Source organism: Colius striatus, chromosome 8, assembly GCF_028858725.1.
Source record: "Colius striatus isolate bColStr4 chromosome 8, bColStr4.1.hap1, whole genome shotgun sequence".
NCBI lineage: Eukaryota > Metazoa > Chordata > Aves > Coliiformes > Coliidae > Colius > Colius striatus.
The window spans coordinates 8,731,682-8,748,412 of NC_084766.1; the positions used below are offsets into that span (position 1 = coordinate 8,731,682).

Below are 16,731 nucleotides of genomic sequence, written 5' to 3' on the forward strand. Positions count from 1 at the left end.
GGAAGCTGCACTGCGTGTTTCATGGGACTTCTCTGCCGAGTGTGTTTCCTCCCCGGAGCGGATGTAAAGGCAAATGCTGTGAGTATGAATAAAGTGCTGTGGTGAGTGGAAGGGGCCTGTTTGCTCTGGGTGAAGCTGCCCGCTGCAACTGGGGACAAAAAAACTTTTAATGGAGTCACCATGGGCCTGATTCAGTGCCTGTCACCTCCCCCAGCTTTGCAGGAGGGTTTTGACCTTTACTCTGGCTGTAGCCCCGCTGGGCCGGGCCAGGCCAGGCCACCCCGCAGCGCGGTGCCGAAGCTGCCCTGAGACTCGAGCCCCGTGAGGGCACCCTGTCCTGGAACCGGGGCCTGAACGGGCCTGGCTGTCCACCGCGGGCCCCACTGTCTTTCTTTCACACCCCCACGGGCGGGACACCTCCCTCCGCGTCCCCGTCTCGGGTGCAGTCCCGAGCAGAGGCCACCCCCTGGAGGCGGTGGGTCCCGCCAGGCCGCGCCGTCTCAGCCGTCCACGGGCGGGTGAGCGCCGCCGGACCCGGCGACCCCCTCCCCGCGGGCCGCGGCGGGGCCTTTCGGGGGCTCCGCGCTGGGAGGGGCGTCCCGCGCCCGCCCACCCCGCGCTGCGAACTACCGCTCCCAGCAGGCGCCGCGCGGGGCGGGCTGGCGTCACGGGCGGGCGCATGGGCGGCGGCGGTGCGGTCGGTTGAGTAAAGCGGGGTGCGATTGGTCGCGGGCGGTGGCCGGGCGTGGGACGCGCAGTGACGGAAGGAGCGGGGCAAATGGCGGAGAGATGGTCCCGGGCCCCGTCCCGAGAGCGGCGATAATCCCGGCGCGGAGGAAGCGGCGCCGGAGGAGGCGGCGCCGGGGGCCCTAACGTCTGCGCCACCCCGGGAGGGTCCCGCCGCCGCTGCGGGGGAGGAGCGGAGGCGTCCCGTCGGAAAGCGCCTTTCGCAGGCGGCAGATCGGCGGCCAGGAGCCGCGGCCAGAGCCACATCCGCGGCGCCGCCCGCACCGCGCCGGGCCCGCTCCTGGGGCCCACCGCCCGCCCCTGCCGCCACGACCGACTCTGAGGTACGTTGCTGGTGCCGGGGGAGGAGGCGGCGGGGAGGGCCGCCCGAGGCCCGGCGCGGGCCGTGGAGCAGGCCCGGCACCCCGGCGGGCGGGAGCCGCCCGGCGCTGCCCCCGGCGCTGTCCCGCTTCCGGGGCGGGGGTGGCCTGGCGCGGCGCGGCCCACGGCCGCCCCCGGCCCCGGCTCGCAGGGAAGTTTGTGGGGCGGGAGTCGCGGGACTTTGCTCGGGGGCGAAGTGCGGGTTGCAGCCCGGAGGGCGAGCCGGTGGGGTGCGGCCTATGAGGCCGGCGACTGCCCGCGGGCACTGCCGTTCGCCCCGGGGCGCGGGGCAGCCTTCGGCCCAGGGACTTGTGTAATGGGGGCTGTTTTTTTCTGCGAGGCGGGGGGGAGGGGGCCGGGGAGGAAGGGAAATGACATCAGAAATGGCCGGGCGCGCACGGTGGGGTGACCCGGTTCCGCTCGCACCCCCCTCCCCCCCTCCCGCCGCAAGGAGAGGGAGGAAAAAAGAAACTGTCACTGTGGGATTTCATCAGCTTCTTCTGCCTCCATGCATTTAACCTATTTTTTCTTTCCTTTGATTATGTAAGAGAAACGGTGTAGAGAAGAGCAACGAGTAGGGGAGGCTGATGGGCCTTCAGGGGAGTTACTGGTTTTTTTATGTCTAGCTGGTCCTCCGAGTTAGCTCTGGGAAACGTGGGAGAACTGTGTTTCGGGTTTTTTCGCTTGTCTCTGTGTTTCTTGCACGGCTCTGAGTATTGCAGCATAATGCAGGAGAGGGAGTGGAAACGGTGTAATGGGCCATTTTCTTTCACGTTGAGTGAAAGAAAAAAAAAAGAAGAAAGGATTGTAAGTAAAGTGTAAAAATCGTGCTTCATTGATGTTTTCATGTAAGGAGATACATATATATTTCCTTATCTTTAATTTCAGTCTAATATAAAAGTTTATAACATAAGAGTATTTATATTTTCCTGAAACTAACTTTTAACTTGTTTACGTCATATTGAAGATTTAAGTTTTGAAGTTTTGATTCAGAACTCCTTGCGAGACCACCTTAATTTTTAACTTTTAAACAGGAGTATGTATGTTGAGGATCTCCAACTTCTGAAAATGAATTTCTTTTGGCTACAGGAATATTCTTTTTCAAACTGCAAGGCACGAGTCATAAATTAAATCTGCTGTTATTTTTGCAGCTATTGAAAATGTAGTGTTTCTGATTTCATTTAAGGTTTAGGGCAGGGAAAATGTGCTGGTGGTGAATGAAGTGGGGTTTTTTTCTTTATATTTTCCTGTAGGAGTTGTGTTGAAATGGAGGTGATGTTAAATATTTCTTTTTAGTTTCCATGTCTCTAAAAACTATCCTTTCTGGTATCAAATATTTTGGTTATTCTCCCAAGTATTTTCAGACATTGGCACAATAAAACTTGTAAATTGTATTTGTTTTGCTGTTGATTTTCTGAAGTGTGTTGAAGTTTTAGTTTGGCTCTTAGATGGGAAACAAGAAATTAGAACTACTCATAGGGGAGCCAAAAAAAGATTGAAAATTATGTATTTAGAGCAACATAGAGGAGCCTGATGACACCGTGGGGAAAAAGGAGATGGAGAGGGGTTATATCTACAAGGAGCAACAAGCAGCAGTTGCAGAATGGTGTTTCCCAGCAGAGTTCTGGTCAGTAGATAATCACATGTCTTTACCATCCGTCTGCTAAACTGCTGGGAAGAAGAATGTTTCCCGAAGCGGTTGTTCCTGTATCTCTTCTGCATTGCAACACCATCTGTCTGGTAAACTTCTAAAGTTCAAATTTGATCCTTTTAAGCCACTTAAAATTTGCTCAAACATTGATGACCCAATGAATTTCTCAGTTCAATTGATGGTTGGCCTGATCTGATAGAGACAATTATTAGTGGGACAGTCTTGAAGGAGCAAAAGTGGTAGAATGACGGTTTTGGAAACCAGTCTGGTGATTTTGACAGAAGCTAGTCTAGCACTTTGGGTTGAGAAACTGTGAGTGTCGAGATGAAAACTAAAAAATAGAAGAAAGAATACCTCATATCCAGGGAAATATAAAAGCAGTTGTCTCAAACAAATAGATAGTGTGATGTTGTTTAATTATGATCTTAAGCGGATTTTTTTGGTGTACTTTATATGAAAGCACTTGACACTTGAAAAGTTGTCTGTCTTTGATTTTGTACCTTATTTAAGTGCCCTTCTTTTTTAACAGACTTTTCTGTAGTATGGAGAGTAATTCCAGAGAGAAAGATGGACTTGATTAGATTCAGACTGACTATAAAGAATTTCAATTTCCTATTCATGTTTAGGCCAAAAAAAAAAACCCTTCCTGATTTACAAACTGAATATGATAATTTTGTTTTTATGTTGTCATGGGTGAAGTATTAGTTTTGGGAAGAATAATCAAAGTGATTCTCTCCCTGCTTGTGTTAAACAAAAGTAGGAACAGAACATGCATGAGGAGCTGTTTAAGTAAGTTACTGTTTAGTCTGTTCTTTTCTAACTTTATTCTTCTATGAGTAGGGCTACAGTTGTAACAGCTAGTAAACAGTTGTGGGTTTTGCTGGTTTGCCTTAGATGTCTTCCATGTTTTAAGAAATGTATTGAGATGTCTTTTTGTTCCTGTTCCTTGATCAATCAGACTTGCTGATGGGTGATTGCTACATACCAGTCTTGACCATGACTGTGCAGATGGCATACACCACATCCTAATACCAAATAATATGCATGATAACTGAGTCTGAGTGTGTGAGAAGAACATAAAGTTGTCGTCATTATTTGTGATGAGTTAGTATTTAAAATATCTATATCAACTTGAAATATTCTGATGGGGTTTTAAAAAAATTAACTACAAAGAGCATTTTTGAAGCCATATAGTTTTACTAGACTCTAGCAGAGAGCTGTGTGTTCAGATGCGATGGAAATATTGTTTACTTTTTTGATTGTTTCATGAAAACAGTGCCATCTATACTTGGAAACATAAAATCTGAGTAAAGCAATACCAAAAATAACGTATCATAGCAGATTTTTCTTAAGGATTCATTGTGCAATTGTATAAATGTGCAAGAAGCTGAATATTTTCAGAAACCCATTCACATTTTAAGTGAGTGTAGAGAGAAGCAGGTGATTTGTCTCTTGCTTGTGTGAAGTGTACATACCACCTGGTGCTTGTAGGCCCAATAAAGATTGGAAATACAGTCATTTGTAGTAAAAAGTTGGTGAGTTTTAAGTTTCTTCTTTCTTTTCCAACAGAGAATATGAAACAGGAGCCAAAATGACATCCCGATTTGGAAAGACCTACAGCCGGAAAGGGGGAAACGGCAGTTCCAAGTTTGACGAAGTATTTTCCAACAAACGGACCACTCTTAGCACGAAATGGGGAGAAACCACCTTCATGGCCAAATTAGGACAGAAGAGGCCCAGTGTCAAACCAGAGATTTCCGAAGTTCCTAAGAAACCCAAAGTTGAAGATGAGGTAACAGAGGATCCATTTGGATTTGACAGTGATGAAGAATCTCTTCCTGTGTCCTCTAAGAATGTGTCCCAGGCCAAAAGCTCCTCTCAGCTAGAACCTGGTGAAGCTGCTCTGTCTGAGGACTTCACTTCTCTACTTGAAGCTAACAGCAGAATTAATCAGACAGACAGTGGTGAAAACGTTGCATCCAGCAAGTGCATACCTTTTGACAACACTGTTCCTCTCTTAAAAGAAAAGAGCACAAGCAAGAATGTGGAAGATGGAGAATGCAAAGGCAGCAGTGCTAAACCTTTACCTTCAGGTATGTTTACTTAACTGTCCACATAGTTATCCTATCAGTATACATTTAGTTGTTTTTTCAGAGAGTTGATTAAATACGATCAAACCATGGGGCAATTAAGTCTGAATGGTAAGAATTTGTAAGGGACACACCACCAGGAAACATTCTGCTTTGTACACATTGGTCCGAAATCCTTGGCACTCTAATCCTTATGTCCGCGAGCTGAGATAAGGTGCTTTAGATTCAACATAGTGTGTTAGTCAACCTTGAATGGAAAAGACTAATAATCTTCCCTTTCTAAAACTTGTTCTGAGTGCATTTGTGTTTTTTCAGCATGGAATATTTTGAAGAGTGATGAGTTGATAGTAGTAGAATACTTTAGTCTTAAATCGCTGGCTTTAATTTAGCAGTACATGGTTACAACCATGCAAGTGCAGATACAGTTTACAACCTACCTTATTTATTTGGATGGAAAAAATAGTTTTCTGAACTTCATTCATACAGAGCTGTATTGTTATTTTTTAAATTATCACATCTTTATCACATTTTTACCAATAAAAAGCTTCAGACATATAAACCAGAATTCTGCTAAACTCGTTTTAGGGACTGTTTTCAGGCTCTGAAGTGTTTGTAAGATATCTTAATACTTTTGTGAGGGAATTCACAAACCCCGTGGAGGTCTAGTTTTGTTCAACTCGTTCTTAGACAAGATCAGATGTTATTATATCTCATTAGAAGTTTTCATAGAATGGGATGATTAAACCCCAGCTTCTAAAATTGTGCAGAAGATTGCATTAGATGAGGCTTGGTGAAGATGAGACCTACTGATTTACTCGGGGTTATCATAATCAACTCAAAGAGAAAAGAACTTGTGTAACTTTGAATTTTTAAATAGAGTTAAGTTTGACTAGACTTGTTCAGCTGTAATACAGTGGACAAAGCAATACTGAATCATGGAAGATATGCGTAGCTCAGTTATTTGCAAGATAATTTCGTTAGTGATATAATACAAAAATCTCAGGAAATACCGATTTGAACTGTAGTTTGACAGACACATTGGTGGGACATGTAACTGTCTTTTGATCTTACTCTTATTTTCACTGTTGAAATATGTCTTGTTTTCATCTCATTTTCTGCAGTATATTTTTCTCTAAGTATGATACACTTTCTGTCCAGAAATAGAATTCATGCTTTGTTGAGTTTGAATATAGTTTTCATAAGAGATTGAACAGATCTATCCACAATATTTCCAAGGAGAACAAATAGTAATGAGTTTCCTTAATTGTTAATGAGAGATTGCAGCAGAGCAGGTTTTACAGTAAAGTGGTTTCCACATAGAAAAGCTTTGGTGGAGCAATATTTCTCAGTTTGGGAAAGAAAATGTGAGAGATATGGGGAGAAAATGTGATAAAGCTCTGAAAGCTCATACTGCGTGAAAGGTAAGGACGATCAGGCTTCAGTAGTTTTGTTGGTGCTTCCTGATTCCATTATTGTGGGGAAATAGTAAAAAGCAGTCTTTAGCACAGAAAAGCTTTTTAGTTTGAAGCTTATTTAAATTCTAGAACTCGTTGTTAGACTAAACTGCATATACTATAAGTACATACAGCTCTAAAAGGAAGGAAGCTGATGGATCTTGCTGGTTAAGTCTGTCAGTGGCTGTTGAGTGTGATGGTGGTCTGGAGGCAGAGGAGGAGTTTACTTAACAGTTTACTGAAGGAATTCTGCTTTTGTATAATTTCCTGAAGTATTTTTTACTGATTGCAATTCAACCAGAAGTAGTGAAGGACAAGGTGGGTCTTCATCGTCTGACTGTTCTAGAATCTGATACGTTCTTTTACACCCAGTCACGTGGAGATAAAACGCCATTTCATAGCTCTCTTAAGAAATTAAATTGAACTGAGAATGAATATTTACAAAAAGGATAGTCTTTAAATAAGGTAAGAAAACGAAGACTCTAGTGTGGTTATAGTGTTATTTTGGACAGTTGGTACAAATACAGCTTGGATGGTTCAAGCAGCTATTATACTTGTGTGTAGGCTGATCCAAAATAAATAGGAAGTTTCTCTGAGTACGTCACTCAGAACATTGAGCAATTAGAGATAGGGATATAGTTAGCCAGCATAAATGTAGATACTTCAAAGGTTTCTTTGTTATATTGACTATTAAGTAAAGTTTGAATATGAGGCATCTGTCAGAACTGGAGAGAGTTCATTTGATTAATTTGGGGACTGGGATATGGAGGAAGAAGGAACTTTGGGGAGAAAAACTGAGGGGCAATAAAGAGATTGTTTCTTGTTGTGTGGTCTCCCAAGGTATAGTATGTGTACTTGTACTGTTTATGTGTCCTTATCCTCCACATAATCATTTTACATTTCCTGGTGCCTTGAACTGCACCAGGTTCAACCAAATTTGTTCAAAGCGCTTATAGGTCCTTGAGACAGCAAGCTCTACTTTTCCTGAAGAGGAAAGAAAGGGAGAGATTAAAAAGGCAAGCAGACAGAACAATGTTAATATTCCCAGTGAGAGAGAGACTGTAATGTGAGCTCAACCTTAACCCACATAGAACAGTGTATCTCTAGGTATAGGAAATAGGCTGTATTGGTACTGTGTTCCTGAAAGTGCTTGTTAAGTGCCATTTGCTAGTCCTTGTCCTCATAACGACAGGATGGTGCATGAATTAAGGTCTCAGTGTTTGCTGATAATATGTGCCATCCCTATATCTCAAATCTTAACCTAGGTGAAAACTGTGACTTAACGTGGCTACAGGCAAGCTGAGGACTACAGTTTAGCTTGTTAGTTCTGCTCCAAGTGTATTATCGTGCTTTGATGTTAGTTTCTTTGGACATTCAAGTGAAGGTGATGAAGTGTCAGTTGATTTTTAACTAATGGTTTTGGGGTCTGTTTTTTGGATTGTTTTAGTAACTGCAACCATGTAACCAGCTGAAGATCTGTGTCTTTTATTTAAAATAATATGATTTCTGGTCTATTTTTTTTTAAAATAGCCTTCAGCTCGTGCTTGTAACAAGCTCATTGTAAAGGCTTAGAGAAGCTCTTAATGTGGAAAGCTTCTCATAATCTTATCCTAGTGTTGCTTGATAAAGACTTAAGAGGGTCAGAGGAATGTTCATGAGTAATCATGTACATAACAGGTAATTTACAGGTTAGTTTACAGAGTTCAAGTAAATTAGAAGTAGCAAGAGTATTTGGTATTAATAGCTAGTGTTGGGTAGCTTCTGTTAAAGTAGGAGATATTGGTAGTTAGAAAATAAGTCACGTAATTGAAAAAATACTGGTAATTCATACTGAGCAAAAATGCAACTGCTTAGAAGGCAAGTATTTTTATGACAGTGTCTTACAGTAGGATAAGGTGGGAACCTGCAGAGCAATACTTGAGGCTCTGAAACGCCGCAGTGGGTTTTTGTTTATTTGGTTGTTAAAGTGTTAAGCTTATATTCTATAAGGCATAAAGCCAAATAGTATTTCTTGCTAAATCCACATGCACACAAGCTTTAACTCAAGAACATGATCTTGCAGAGCAAACTGAGGTGCTAGTTTTAAAAAACAATCCAATAACTTTGTTCTTTGAATGTTGATACTCGTTGGTGTGTTGAAATTAACATAGAATGATTTTTCAGATAAAAATTGAAGTCAAACCTTGATGGATTTCATAATTGTATTATTGTATGAGTAAATTTCAAATTGGATATCTGCTTTCTCTACTTGGACTATTTCAGCTTGGGGAAATACTACTTCTGGCATACTTGAGTTTGCATCTTGACTGTGGACATTGTGATCACCTGCAGTCTTCTGCTTGTGTACCACAATGATGACTTTTGTAACTTAAACCTTTGAAGGATCGGGTCCAATATGTTGATACTGTTCATCAGAGAAGGCACTTGAGCTGAGAGATGTCTCAGGTGGTTGGATGATGTCTCTTACCTTTGCATGCCTTGACATTCTTGTTTGTGGACTATGAACTAATATTACTTATATATTTTAATTCTGAGTTAAAATATTAGGTGTTTAATGCTGCTTGAGCTGAGAGGTATTTTAATTGGGCATGGATTGTTTGATTTAAAGCCTATGACTTTCTGTCTTGAAAATGCATTTTAATTACTGTGGATAAATAGAAAGGCTTAAAATGTCTTTTCAGAATACAGAGCAGTGTAGGAATAGTCTCCCTTTCTGCTGTGCTATGATGCCTAGTATGAATTTCGTGGCTATTGTATTGGTAGTGCCCTTTGAAACTTTTTAAGATTAAAAGGAGAAATTATTGCATGTAAAAGTATTTGTGATACTTGGCAGCTTTTTTCCTTTTCCACTAACATGTAACGTAATTATGAGAATCACTGTTCTGTGAGTTGTCATTTGTTACTGTGTACTGATATTTAAACAAGTCTTTGTTCTGGAAGTAGTTTTGCTCTTGCTGCTTTAAGGAAACATTTGCCTATTGTCTCCTGTTCTGTGTTTCTAGGTAGTTCTCGATGCCTTCACTTTTCGCTGAAATGGCAGATGCAATCCTTCATAATAACACTTGCTTATGCCGTGAAGGGGTACAACTGTGCTTGACTGCTTCATGACCTGACCTCATAGGCAGAATCCAGTTGCCTTTAGCTGCTTGAAAAGTATATTGAGTGAATAGAGTAACTTGCAGAAAATGGTTGCCCAGAACAAGTCATCAGGTCTCTTCCTGACAGGCTATCCTGATAGTGAATGTGTCTGCAAAGCCTCTGAACCCTGATTATGTGGGTGGGGGAGCCCTATCTTTAAAGTTAAGTTTGTTACCTAATTACATTTGACAGCAAGATTTGCCAGGGTATTCCTTTCAAATTGTTTAGAGCTGCTAGTTTGTGTTTAAGGGTGACATGGGCATTGAAGATAATGGTTGGGTCTCAGTAATCTTATCTTTCTCCCTCCGCAGTTGTTCAGTGCAATTTTATTTAGCTCATGGGGAAGAATTTCAGTTTAGTCATTTTCTGTCAAAAGATGGAGCAAAAAGTTGTGGGGAACTGAGTGAGGCTTGAGCATTTAGCTGTCTCAGGAGACAGTTGGCAGCAACCATGATTAAAAAGAACTGCAGCTGTGCTCAGAGCATTAAGAAACTGATAGCAGAAAAAGGGAAGGGTCTGCCAGAAAATATGTCTGCCCGTAGAATTTCAACATTATAAGATTTGTTTTTATGACAGTAGTTATACTGAGTATATAGATAGCTGGGATTTACCCACAGGTCTTCTTTTCTTCAATTGTTTTTGGTTTTTCTTCTCTCTTTTTAAGATATCTCTTCTTCCCTTACATGCAGAACTTTCTTGCTGTGTCTGTAGCCCAAGTTCAAACTAGTGTGATAATTTGGTTTGGGTTTTTTTTTTTTACTTAAGCATTTCTCTGATATCTTTTTTGAAGGTTTGGTGTTGATTTTTTTTTTTTATTAGATGTTTTTAAGTCTGAAAGGATCAAAATTCTGATAAAATTTCAGTATTTATACTGATTTAAATTTCAGTATTTATACTGCTTTGCCAAAATAGCAGTGCAGGAGAGAGACCATAGTATTTAGGAAGGCATCCTCTGATTTCTGCAACATATTTTTTCTTCTGACAGAGAAACACGTATATGTCAATGTGCAGAGCACATGAAACTGTTTTTCCCCTCAATCTGTAACTCTCCTTTCCCAAACAACATTGATATTCTCAAAACCTGGCTTGGAATTCACACTTCAAAAATAATTCTTCCTTTATGGACTTGTGCAGTGAAGAGTAAGTTTTTTAAAAGGTCAAACTTTTGACTGCTTCTGAACTTCTTTAATGTTTAAAGAGTTGAAATAACTTTGCTTCAAAACAGTTGATCGGTGCTTCTAGAAGAAAGAAACCTTGTTAATGTGCATACTTCTTAAATGGGCCAAAGCATGCAGGAAAGCAGAAGACAGTTGGTAAGGCAGCCATTTCAGGTTCAAACTGCTGAGTTCTTATTGACTGTATGGAAAATGGATTTCAACTTCAAACTTAGCTCTTTTATTCTTTTAATTTTTATGAAGAAGCTTCTGTATTCAGTAAAGGGATTCAAAATATACATGAGCTGTGTCTGAATTCATAGGGACTTGGCCTAAGGATACATTTGTTTTGACAGTTGTTACTGCTGCTATGTTATAATATGCTTTAATACATTTTACATAAGGGGTCACACTACAAAAGTCGTTGAAAACAAGCTCTTTTGGCATGTGCCAGCTGCTTGTGTTGCCCATGACACTTTGTCATGTTTACCCTGCAAGGGGGGAGTAGTTAGCTTTGAGCAAAAGATGCCCTGCTGAGCTACCAGTGAAGAGGAATTTCTTTTTCACTGGACTTTTTCATCAGAAGTGAACACACATACAGCTAGTTCAGGCTGACAACTCTTGTACTGTGGAGTGTAACAGCTCTCAGTGATGTAGCTCAATTTCTTGTTTCTTCAGGACCATTTTATTTTACTATTTCTGACCAAACAGTCTTGCTTCCAATGTTGTAGAGCTCTTAAAAACTTTAATTCTTTGCTGAAAGACAAGAAATAGTTCCCTTTCTCTAGGAAAGGGCTTTAGCATTGCTTATCAAAGTTGCAGTTTGTGCTTCGAGAGAGCTGTGGGCTTTGCATGTAAGTTGTGTGTGGGCATTGATAACGCACTGGTATGTTGGGTTTTCACATAATATCAGTTCTGTAGCATCACATTACATGTTGTGATGTTAAGAATGTGGTAGCATACAGATGTGAGGCAATGTTTTAAAAAAGCCATGTTTGTCATGTAAGTATACACTCATTGGAAGAAAAACAGACTTTAAATGAAGTTTTCTCAATGTTGTAGAAGAGTTTTAAGTAAGAGTGAAGGAGGAATGGTAGTTATTACATCTGTGAAAGGAGCTATAAGCCTATAGGTGCAACTTGGACAAAAATACTTGGGAAAACAAAAGAGGTCAAAGTGGAAGTGGAGTTACAGTTGCTTTAATTTGATTGAAATTGAGAGACTGGATATAACTGATGACAAACAACTCCGTTTAATATTTATCTGTACTTTAATTGGAGGAGAAAGTTTCTTTAGTAATGGAGTCAAATTGTAATATTGAGGTCTGTTTGTTTTCCCCCAAAAATTGTCTGGGAAGGCAGTTGTGCTGAACACGGCACGATGCATGGTTTGGCAGGTACATGTGTATAGATTGGTAAGAAGGTGGTATTGAGATATGCAGTGACTTATGTTACAATGACAGATCAGTGATCAGGCAAAATATCTAATGATTGTTAGCTGAAGAAGTGGAAGAACAAAGGAAAAGCAGCTAGATTGATGCTTCAAAAAGTATCTTCCCGTATCATTGAAAATTGTATTTGTGATAAAGGCAAGTGAATGTTTTCTGCACAAGACAGAAGGTGGTCATGTCAGCCTCTACCTCTGTGACAGCTTCCATTTCCATTGAAATGCAAGGATTTGTAAAAAAGCTGTATAGTGGCTGACAGGACGTATCATTTCTACACCAGCATAAGACAGCCTTCTCGGTACTCCCTTGCTTTCCCAACAGAAGCTACTTACAGCTTAAAGAGGGGTCCAAGATGAGAAGCAATGATGTGGTTAGGGTTCAACCTTTCACGGGGTGGGGCCACAACATGGTGAGATATTGTGTAAGAAGCAGCCAAAGAGTTCATATTCTGAGAAGGTGAAACTCCATCAGGTTCATGGAATGAAAAGAATGATTTATTCAAGATGCTGAACACTGTTACCCAACTGAAAGGCTACATCTAGGTGATTGGAGAGAAGAAAAGACGTCATCTGTGTCACAAGCTCTATCTTTCGAAGAGTAGCCAGGCACTCTTAACTGAAGAGCTATGTGATTGAGGACTTGCTTTGTCTAAAGAATACATTCAAACTTTTAATATAAATTACCTTAGAATTTTGATATTCAGGATGCTGGAAAGGAAACAAGAAAAGCAAACGATTCTTAAATGCAGAAAATAGTTCTGTGGTGGCAGGTAATTAAATCTCATTACTTTTGAGATTTTCTATGGAATTCTTCTGCAAAAGATGCTGCCACTTAAAACACGTGCCAAGAGGCAAACTGTCTATCCAACCTGCGTGCAGACGTGTTGGGAACTCGTTTCGATTCAAGGAGAGTAAAGAACCAGAATTACTTCAGAATTTGCAATCATAGCTATGGATGTGGTGGTTCTATAATTCTAGCTATTTTAGTGATTGCCAACCATGAAACTGCTCTTGAGAGTCTAATCTTCTGAGGCTCTTAGGCTTATCTTCTATTTATGCACTGTTCTTCAAAGTCTTACGGGCATCAATAGATGATGATGGATCTAAGTAAATTTTGCCCATTTCTTAGAATTGTGTATTTCATATCCATAAGCTTTTTTTAATGTTTCCCAGCTGTTCAGTCACAGGCAGAAAATGGATCAAAGGAGTTTAGTCTGTAACCTTTTCTCCTTAGCAACCAAAATATTTCATTTCCAACGCAGAGTAGAAGAGAGTAACTCTAGTGAAATTTGTTTTCTTATTTGGAGAAAATCATGCCTTCTTTGCAGTTGCTGCTTTTCTGTCCAAATCAGAGAAGATACTGTGTGTATATCTATTTTGGGCTTTCCTCCCAGAAATGAGGAATGTGATACAAGCATCTGGTAAAGATTTCTCTTTTCCTTTAGCTTGATCAGCTTCAAGTTGTAAGTGATGTGGCTTTATGCTTGGGAACATTGCTGATGGTGTAATGGAGCTGTAATAACTGTTTCTGAGTGTTCAGGAACATCAGGCAGAACTGTATCTCATAATGAGCTTAGCAAGCTGTTTTCTACAGCCTGTGTCAGTGGTCTGTTCAGGAGCCTGTTGGTGTATGTGCCCTCAGTAGCTGGAGACATCTGAAGGCCCCGAGTAAACATCAAGGAAAAAATGTGTCTTACTGCTGTCTTTTCCTTGATGTTTTGTTTTTGTACTTTTGCACCTTTCTTAGTAGTCAAAGAGTCTATTAGAAGTGAAATAGAGGAATATAAAATTGGCGTCATGCCGCCTCCCTGCCCTTTTAACTTTACATTTCTTTAAATTTAACTTTAACTTTCATTGCTTCCAACTAATATGAATCTGTACATTTGCAATGAATTCGGTGAACGTGTGTAGCTAATACTGAAGGAAACATAGTTTAAGTTTGTAGGTTTGTTTTCCATGTGCGTTCCTTTTGGTATTAAGGTGGAGACTTCTACAGCATTGTGAAAGAGCCTAAGGTCTCACACTACAAAAGCTATAGGTCTTTTGTTTGTAGCTTGGAGAGTACTTTGGTTAGCATTCATCCAGAATTGTTAGAAATGACAGACAACTAACCAGAAGTTCAAGTTAAGAGGGCTAACATCTAATACTGATAGTTCTTCTGTCTCTTTCTTTTCTTCAGTTTCCTAATAACGTTTGTACTTGTTAACTAGTTTTGGTCAAACTGGGTGATAGGGAGAGATTTCAAAGATACAGTGCTATTTCAATTGTGGTGAAAACTGAGTTGATTCATCTGTTCCCTTAGCTCCCTTGTCTTTTTGCTAGTAGGGGAAAATGCAGCTGTAACTGGGTCCCTAATCCATATGAAAATGCAACAGTAAGCTGGCTAGCCAGTGCCTGTTGCTGCACATGATCTGCAGTGTGAACTGTCTCCTGCCCAGGCAAACAGGTTAGTGTTGAGGAGGATGCAGGGGAGTGGTGGTGGAGTTGTGGGGCAATGAGTTTCATTTGTTCTATGAGCCCTGACTGTTGAGGACAGAAGTTTACATTAAGAGACAGTATTCTCACAGCTGAAGAGACTGCTCTATGCTTCAGGTAATTTAAAAATAGCAAATAAGATTGGGCAGCTCTGTAACCAAGTTTTTACCAAAAGGATAGAGTGTTTGACTGTAAGCAATTAGTGTTAGACTGCTAATGATTATTTGATTTTTATGGAGCTGAGTTTTCAGATTTAGAGCCAAAGAACTTAGTCGTGTCCACTTTAAAAGGAAATGAAATGAAATTGCAATAGAGACTAAACTGGAGGATACGTTTCTTGATGATTGGTTTGGATTATGTTGGGGATTTATTTTGCCAAGAAGAGCATTTTTTGCCAAGAAGAGTATTTTTCCCTTCCCTTGATCTTGGGTTCCATCTTGGTATATGCTGTATCCTGAGGATCGGGGTATGAAATTATTAACTCTTGTGACTTCAGTAGTTGATGAGATAGCGTTATCTTTTCCACAAACTTCAGCGTTTCCTTCAAGAGAGAAGGTTCTGACAAGCTTTCAGTCTCCTGTAAGAAATGATAAGAATTGTCTTTATGGCTTCCCCTTTTTGCATTAAGCTGCTCACTGCTTTTAGGCCTTGCCTGAAGCAGATTTTGACCAAGTTTGAGTTAATGCAAGGGTAAATGCCATTATGGTGAACCTTGAGCAGAAATGAAGATGATTCTAGTAATGTGTACCCAAATGGTAAAAGCATAACACTTGTGTTCAATCAGTCATATCAATGTCGTTTCATTATTTTAAATCTTGTAGTAAGTCATCAGTGATGGTATAAGAAAATAACAGTCTGAGCTGTCTAAAAATTCTCTGAGGAATGTGTGAAGCTGTCCAGGCAAAAAGATAAGTAGCTCAAATTTGACAAAACAGACCAACTCTGACAAGATGTATAACAAATCCTGGAAAAATCCTTAAGGCTCTTGGGATGGCTTGTGCAACCTCTTAAGCTCCTATCCCCTCCAGACATCTGCTTTCTCTTCCCTTCTCCGCAGGTACTTTCTGGTAGTTTTTAATATTCTCTACCTGTATCTCCTTTAAAAGTCACCAGTAGGAAAACTTCGTGTTAACTGCTACTTGAACTGTGTCTCATACTTGGCCATTCTGGACTCAGCTGCAGCAGGCCAGTGATAGATAACGATGCTGATTTTTGCCTATGCCTTTTGATTTCTTGATGCATATTTCTAGGTCTTGGCATCATGCTCACTACTTTCACTGAAAGCTGCCTTGTATGTAGAGATGATGTAGGTCAGTAGCAGCTATATGCTTGCACCGGTAACTCCCACTTGCAGATACTTGACATTATCAGAGGTGAGAAAGAGGTTATGAATGTGTTCCACACAGCTCCAAGTACTGTGGGGGACAGTCAAAGGTCGGGTTTAGAATTACGTGTATTTTTCCATTTTGAAAACCTTTATGAATTTGTCTGTGTGTTTCTTTGCCATCTTGCATACAGCATACAGTGACTAGAATAACTTTGCCAGTTGTGGAGATAAATTGCCATATGGCCTCTTTATTGACTCTTCTAGCAATTTCTCATTTCATCATCAATCCAGAAGTGAAGTTTTTTGAGACATGTGAATAGAGAGATTCCCTAGAGTTCCCTGTTTAAGTTCACTGTCCGCACTAGAAAGCAGCTCAACAGATCCAGTATGGCTTTTGCTCTGGAAAAACTAATGGCCTTTGCATTTTTATTCTTTAAGGTAATATATTGCTAAATATTGAAAGTAAGAAGCGTACTGGAAGTTGTCTTTCTATCATTAATTAGTAACTTACCCCGTTTTCTTTGTTACATTCAATTTAAAACACTTAATGGATGGCATACTATTAAAAAAAAAAAAAAGGTGAATCTTTTCACTCTGGCAGTTCTGAAAGCCTTGTAGGTTTTTTTTTTTTTTAGACCTTCCACCATCTCAACAACTCTGTATTTATATGATGTCTTTTGTTATCACTGTGATAGAACTAAAAGTTCTGTGGGTGGAGAGATATTCATTTTCTTAAAGTACAATGAAGAAATAGCAACATTTCTGAGAGCGATTTGGGAGCGTTTTTTCAGGTAGACATTAGTTTCTTGAGAAGAAAACACTTTTAAAATAAGGGTGAGATGCGTTATGGGTACTTAGTGAAAAAATTGAAGTTGAAATCTGAGGCATC

At 40.6% G+C, this 16,731-nt stretch overlaps 1 protein-coding gene across 3 annotated transcripts in view; it reads left to right on the top strand.

The window, feature by feature from the left end:
• The first annotated feature begins 885 nt into the window (after positions 1-885).
• The window catches only part of WAPL (WAPL cohesin release factor), a 70,705-nt gene continuing 54,859 nt past the window's right edge, over positions 886-16,731 (top strand). The window contains exons 1-2 of one of the 3 annotated variants that reach the window (XM_062000926.1): positions 886-1,070; positions 4,328-4,851. In XM_062000926.1, the coding sequence (XP_061856910.1) occupies positions 4,350-4,851 (502 nt within the window). In that variant the 5' untranslated portion in view covers positions 886-1,070; positions 4,328-4,349. Of the gene's footprint in view, positions 1,071-2,605; positions 2,848-4,327; positions 4,852-16,731 lie in introns of those variants that run through there. The other 2 variants (XM_062000924.1, XM_062000925.1) reach the window with 2 other exon arrangements.